The sequence below is a fragment of the Cariama cristata genome, unplaced genomic scaffold (assembly GCF_000690535.1).
Source record: "Cariama cristata isolate BGI_N322 unplaced genomic scaffold, ASM69053v1 scaffold1330, whole genome shotgun sequence".
Classification (NCBI taxonomy): Eukaryota; Metazoa; Chordata; class Aves; order Cariamiformes; family Cariamidae; genus Cariama; species Cariama cristata.
Window position 1 is genome coordinate 19,906 of NW_009593862.1, and position 7,638 is coordinate 27,543.

General features: G+C 39.1%; 1 protein-coding gene across 1 annotated transcript in view; it reads right to left on the reverse strand.

Annotated features, from left to right (window-relative positions):
- Window positions 1–2,073: 2,073 nt before the first annotated feature.
- TFAP2D (transcription factor AP-2 delta (activating enhancer binding protein 2 delta)) overlaps window positions 2,074–7,638 on the reverse strand; it is a gene marked incomplete at its 5' end in the record, with an annotated part of 33,839 nt that continues 28,274 nt past the window's right edge. Inside the window, one exon of the mRNA XM_009695759.1 lies at window positions 2,074–2,360. Coding sequence (XP_009694061.1) covers window positions 2,141–2,360 — 220 coding nt within the window. The remainder of the gene's footprint in view (window positions 2,361–7,638) is intronic.

Genomic DNA, 7,638 nt, shown 5'->3' on the forward strand with positions numbered 1-7,638 from the left:
TTTTTTTTTGGATTTCCTTACTCAAGCAAGTGGGGACTCATTAACTCCTAGCATGTTTTCTCACCGTGATGGCAATGTCCTTACTGACCTCTAGAGGAACAGCATCATGCCATAAGCACTCTATTTCCTTCCATACATTTGGAAGATGATGTTGATCTTGTTAATTCAGTTTGACTCTCTACATCACGGCTGTAAACATCCTCAGATATTTGTCATAGTCCCTAGGTTTAGTCTAAAGCTGAGTATCCAAGATATAATGCATGCTAACTTGCTCTAGAGAGCTATGATGTACACATGTGTATGAGCGCTTTTATCCTTGGCTTCCTTTATACCTAATTGAGAAAAGTAACCACTTTCATGGCATGATTCATCATTGCTTTGAGGTGAGATAAACTGCGTATTATAAGTGCTCTCCACTTATTATAGGGAGAGGAGGGTGATTAATCCAGTTATAGTCATGTACAATACAAAGTGTCGCTGTTATATTCCAACTATTATCTGTGGAGAATGCCAGGCACTTCCAGATGATCCCTTCTACCTGTCCTAGACACTTGGTGGTGCTAATCAAGTGGCCACCTATAGGTATCTAGTGCCATTTTTGGGATCCTCCAGCTCCTCCTTCACGTGAGTCCAGTTCTCCTGTAGGTTTCATGTCATATTTGTCAAAACTCTGTGTGTGTCTTAGATATCCTAAAACATCTCAAACGGCTCTAAACAATTACACATGGACGACTGTACTATTTCCTATCACAGAAAGAGATGAATTGTCCTTTGGAAGAAAATGTCTGGTTCTGCTGATATTAAAAGGAGTTTAGATGGCCAGCATAACCCCACCCTGTAATACCAACTTAACTTACTCAATAAAGTGATGTCAGAGAAACAAGAAAAGGAATGGAATAAAAGTCTTGTTGAAGAAGAAGTTAGAATGTGGCTGGAAAAAGCCTCTTGACTCAGAGAGGTTTGAGCTCAAACTATGCCTCCAATGTTTTCTGTGTGAGGATGTGTGGTAGGTGGTAAAGCAGTATTTCAGAAGCACATTAGCAAGGTTATTACCACTTAGCTGCTGTGGACTAAGCCAATCTGTCTGATTTGTCATTTTGGGTTTATTTTCTTTTCGATAAGCGAGTGGATTCTGTTAGACCTCTGCACCTCAGCTGGATTTTTAAAGACAATAAAGCTGCAGAAACAAGCTGTTGAAGAAAAGAAAGCATCATAAAATCAAGGCAACACAAAAGGTGACTCCAATTGCCTGCATTGATCCTGTTGAACAGAGACCCAGGTATGACAGACTGCAGTGTTGTGGGACCAGGGGCTGAGAAGATAGAGGACAGAAGCCCTTGCTGTCATTTAATCTGAAGTTCACAGAGGGATCAGGGCTTTTATTGAAACAATCAAGGTGATTTTCATTTTAGTCTGCCATGCTCTTTTCACAAGAGACACCACGGCTACTGCTTGAATGGTCAGGACAGATTCCCAACAGGTTTTGGCCTCATTCCAGTGCAGCTTAGTTGTACATTCCCATGTGGGGATGAGCAGCCCCCAACACTGAATCGTTCATTTGTCCCATGACCTAAGAATTCCTCTTTTGCCAGGTTTCCATATTATTTTCCCAAGGATGAGTAGATCAGGCATTTCCAATGGATCAGAGGAAGCCTTTCTTTCAATCTATCCAGCATGCAAGCAAAGTCAGGATGCTGGAACTGCGTGTCTCACAACCGATGCACTGGCCCTAACTCTGTTGCCGGAGAAGAAAGTGCTTCAGATTTCATGTGCCACCTCAGCCAAGTCCAGAAGTGCTTATAAAAAACAGTGTTAGTGTATCATTCAGAACAATCAAATACTACGTGCACGAAAAAGTAGTTTAGAGCAACATAAATTTTAAAAAAGTGACAATTTCTTCACACAATTACTGTACACTGCTGTTCTTAGGGTTGAATACTTTCCTCTCTCACGCTCTCTCTTTCTCTCTGTTTTAATCTTTCTCTTTTTTATTTTCTTTTTTGGATTTTTTTCTTTTTTTTTCTTTTTTCCCCCTCTTTTTGGATTTGGTCCACTGGAGATAAATCGCCCTCAATGATATATATATTTAAAAAAAATATCAGCAGCAAGACTCTCTCGAAATAGATTCTGTTTGATGTAGCTAGTCTGTCTTTTCTGTTTTGCCCTCTTTCACAGCAGCCTCTGAAGTTTTCCGCAGGGGGGCTTTCTCCGAGTTGGCGTGTCCTTGGCCGGATTCCGCCGCTCCTCCGTTTTTGTGCGATGTGTGCTTTTCCAAGTAGTTCAGCATTTCACTGAGAACAGTTTGGAAAGTGCTTAGGGCAGCACATATTGCAGGAGTTCCAAAACCATGAGTGATCAAACTACAAATGGGAAGGAGACAGAAAAAGAAAAAGAAATACACACACGCACATAAATATAAATGCATTCACATGCATCGAAGAGTTTACTGTACATTCATTTTGCGGTAGAGAAATTCAAGATTTGCTCCCTAAACTCTTTGTTACCTATGGGAGAAACAGAAAAGAAAAGAGTAGAGATGAAGGGGAGACTACATACAGCTTCCAAGATTGGTTTTGGTAGGAGTCTCAGTTCTGAAACAGTGTGGGACAGATCCTCAACTGATGCAGAATGACATAGTGTTGTTGACTTCAGAGAGGCCAAGAGAGGATCCGTGCTCTAGGCTCTCCAGCATTGCTACTTTTCCAGTCCCAGAAGGTTTGTCTCTCCCCTTCTCAGGTAAATAAAACCAGTTCTGTGTGGTTTATTCACTCTTCTAGATCAGACTCTTGAACAAGACCTGATTATTCTACATGGATGTATGACTGCATCTGTACTGGGAAATTAAGCAATACCAAGGGTGCAATCTTTGACTCCCAGCACAATTAGCATGGTTTGGCCATATCTGTGCTGCTAAGCCCTCTGAGCATCCAACAGGGTGAAATCCAAACTGCCAATTGGGAATAGTCCCTGGCCAATACTAGTGCCCAAACAATGCCCAGGAAATGTTTAACAGAGGGCTAGTTCAGCCAGGCTAAATTCACAGACCATCCTAACCAATTAATAGCAAAAATAACCAAATTCCAACAGTGTTCCCCTGGTGGTGTTCAATTTACCAGTACAGATTTACCCTGTTGTAACTTTGACCCAAATAAGGTGTTTTTTTCAAGATAACACTGCATTTTTCTTGTTTTTCTGCACTGCAAAGTAGCTGAATTTCAGTCATTCTCCTCACTTAACAGCTGCTGAAATGATGTATTAATGAAGCTGCCAGGCAGAGCTAGAGTGGGTTAATCTCATCTCTAGTTTAGAAGAGCATTTCAGTGCACACTTTTGCATCTACAGCCACTTGAGATGTTTTGGGCATTCAGTCTGGCTTCCACCCGCAGATCCAGAAGTGTGCAAGTTTCCCACAGGTCCTGTCTCTTAGGTACCACCTCTGTGAAGATGTCTCATCTACCTTAGGATATCAGAAATGACACTAGAGACCAATTTTCCAGCAATCAACTTCAGCCCTATCTGCCTAAATATTATGCATACAGTATAAGATGTTCACATAAGGGCCAGGGAAGCTCAAGTTGCACTAGACACCTTAGTATGGGCAACCAAGTCATCCCCACTGTTATAACGATTCATTTTGATAAATGGTAAGTGAAAAAAAAACAACTATCCAAATCCTCCAGATTTTTAGTTTTCATTTAGAAACATAAATGAAAAATTATTTCAAAGGTTGAAATGTCATTGCAGTTTTTGAAAGACTGAGTTCAGTCACAGAATCACAGAGTCACAGAATCGATCTTGTTGGAAGAGACCTCTGGGATCATCGAGTTCAACCTTTGCCCTAACACCACCACATCACCTAGACCATGGCACTAAGTGTCACGTCCAGTCTTTTCTTAAACACCTCCAGGAATGATGACTCCACCACCTCTCTGGGAAGCCCATTCCAATGCCTAACAACCCTTAATTATCTCATTTATCTCAAGTTATCTCAATTCTGCTCAAGGTAGAAAGAAGACAAGAAGAACTGAAGCTGATCTTTGAGTTTGTGGACATTTTTGAGAAATCAATGCTTTATATTGGTTTTGGTGAGGGGAAAAACCCCACATTACAGTGATTCTGACAAAACAATAACTATTGCCTATCCTGTGCTAGTTAAGATCTTGTCCTTGAGGTAACTCTCTGGATATCTTAGGTATCACATCAATAAACCTTGGTCTAATGCAGAGACCCACATGTAGGTCAGAAATGAGAACGTTTCACTTCAGTGAGAAACCTTCTCCTCTGCACTTTGGCTTCTCCATCTTTCCATCTGTTTTAGAAAAAAGTGAAAAAACAGAGACCAAGGGAAAAGAGGTTATACAGGACATGGACAATTGACAGGATGCTGGAGGTATCAAACAAAAACCCAAGGGAAAGGCTCTAAGATATCTTTCTGTTTGGTAGGAAAACTGGTATTCTAGGGAAGACACCAAACATATGGGAGTCCTAAACAAAATCATAGCTTAGTTTGGAAATATTTCTGCATTTCGGATTGGGAGTGGCCCAGTCTCTTATAAAAGGTCTCCCAAAGGCTGTTAACAAATAACTTGCTTTTAGAATGTTTATCCATCGGTCTCCAGGCACTTTTCAAAGCAGGAATTTATGTTTATCCCCAGTTAGTAATGAGAGGAAAATGATAATTAAATATTTACAAGAACTGTTTTGCAAACATCAATTAATAATACCACACAACTCTTGAAGTTTGGACTCTTGAAGTTTGGACTAGTAGTAATATCTGGATCTTTTTAATTTAACATTAAGAAGAGGTAAATGTACCCAGAAAACAAAAATCACCATTATCATCATCTTCATCATAAGTCATGTTTTTAGTAGTAGTAAAACAAGATCAGCACTAGCATATAGATAAGAGTATTTTTAGCCCTTTCAAGTCCTTTTAGGAGCCAGGTGATTTCAAGATTTTGTGTTGCATTTTATCATCATTTCTAGTCTTCATAAGTCCAGAGAAATGAAAATGTGATGGAGCTTACAATAACAGAATGCAAGAAAAAGAAAATTCAAATGTGTCACTACTAGTTAAAATATCTCATGATTTTCACACTGTTAGTGTGGTCTTCTAGGTTTTGATTTGGGGAACTGACTATACTGAGACATATATAAAAATATTTACGATCTTGCACGCAAAAGAAATTAGTTTATCTAATTTAAAAGTTGGCAATATCTGCAATCATTCATTTCCAGTAGATGCAAATAATAAGTTTAACAAAGGATTGAATAGAAAATAAAACTTCTGGCCTGCTCTCTTTGAACCTTTCGACTCAAGAGCAAAAGAAACAGTACTGTGTTCATTTGATAGTTCAATACACCCTGAAGAGTAAAGTGGGAATACTATACTGAAAAATTACAGAGAATACCTCAGAAATGATCTGTAGGGCTAAGAACAAGGATGGAAAACTGTAATGTTCTGAAATGCTGAACAAGACTGTAGAAAACATTAGAATGGGACAATATCTGATATTAAGATGCATAAACATAAGCGTCAACTTGTAGGTGTATACATCAACAGTGCCTACACTCCCATTAGTGTTAAAGGGGACTTAATGTAGTTTCCTAGGTATAAGAGTCTACAGTGATCTGAGAAGTCCTATGACAGCTGAAATGTCTGCACAGATTTGCTAGATATGATATAAGACTTAAGACCACTTTTCTTCTAGGCTTTTTGTCGCCAAGCAGGTTACCCTTGTTTATCTCACATGGCACTAGATGCCAATGTTTAGGCAACTGAATAAAATCCCTGGGGCTTTATTCAAAACAGTCAAAGAAGTCTGGAGAATGATTTAACACATGGAATGAACATGGCTCTCTTATGGTGAGCTGTACTATTCTTCTGGCTACTCTGAGGGCTCCATCAAGCTGAATAAAAATCTGTGTTCAGTACTACTTGAGATGCCGTATGGTAACAAGACATCTACATCAGGTGAACAGATAATGCAGAGGGCTTACAGGAGTACAATATCTTTTTAAAGCAGCAATGGACTGATGGCACACCTAAAATAGCATCTAAAAAGATGCTGCATGCTACTGTTTAATCAGCTGTATCTTGTCCTAGATCTTCATTGATCACATGGGAAATTTAGACATCCAGCTCATATTGGAACACCTAGATACAGGTATTTTATCCTGAGCAGAATCTTAAACTACTGGTCTGAAAACTAGTGTTCAAATGAAAAGGACTTTGTGGGGTGAGTTAGGGGTCTATCTCCTTTACAGTTTAGCCTATTAAGTACCACTAATCATCAAATATGGCAGTTTTTTTCAAGTGTCCTATTTTGGCTAGAACAGGACCAATTCTCCTTTCAGTAGATTTTCCTTCAGTTAAGTATCTCTAACTGCACTTTCTCAAGTTGACTACAGGTTTTTCAGACAGTGTCTGCTTTTAGAATTGATAACATTTGATGTTTGCAGTCGTTACTAAAGTAATGGTAGGATTGGTACACAGAAAGTCACATGTTTATACTCATTCCTGTGGGAATCAAGATCACTGTTGGCTCTTTTACGGTCCACAAGTGAAAAGATGTAAAAGGGTCGCACCTACGGGAAAGTGCGGATGGAATAGGTGACCAAAAATTGACCAACAAAGTATTCCATCCCATACATGTGCTACTTAGTATAAATCTAAGGGATCACGGAGGCTGACCCTTCTTCTTTCATGGCCAGAATCCCTTTGGGACTCTGCTCGTTCTTCTGTCTTCGATCCTAATCTGTGTATTCCTGAATTCAGTTCCCATCTGCTGCTGAGTCCAGTCCGGGACATCGCAGTGCTCATCCTGCCATGTCAGCACTGCGAGCCACTGTGGTGCATGATTCCATGATCCTCATTGGGAAGTTCAATATTGGCTTGATATACTTTTATTTCTGTTAATAGTAGTTTAGTATTGATATTATTATACTTCTTTCCCCACTGTTATTGTTTTCTTAAAGCAGTTTAAATTTTCCAATCCATAAGTCTTTCTCTTTTCTCTTTTCTCCCCCCTTCTTCTGAAGGAAGAAAGGGGTTAATGGAGAGCATCTGTCATCTGCTTTAATTGCTGACCTAGCCTTGAACAGTGACATCAAGATAGCATTGTATTTCTTATAAAAAAGCCAACCCTACTTTAGTGAAATGGCATTGCAAAGTCTCATGGCAACTCTACTTTCAGTTCCTGAAGAATATATATTTCTCCACAGATGGGGATATGCAGAGCCTATTAATTTTCCCATGAAGCTTATTAATAGAAACCATTTATATGGAAAATTTCTGACCAGTCCTCCTTGCCATGCTCTTGCAAGGGTGTATTTTTTTAGCCTCACTTTATGTAATGAGCATAAAAAGGCCAAGAGATGTTATCTTCTACTTTATCTTACATTTTTATCAGTAATTCCCCCTGCTCTAATTTTGGTGGACTTTATTTCTCTGCAAGTTAAAGTCTTTGAAAAATCTAAGCAAGTTGGATTATTTCCCTTTGCTGATGAAAGTAAGTTTAAAGTTGGGGAGAAAATCTGATTTTACATTTCAATCAGGCATGACAGAAAGAAGATTAATGGTAAAGAACTCAAATGTATTTCTTGAAAGTCAAATTTAGTTGCCTAATTTTTCAGGCT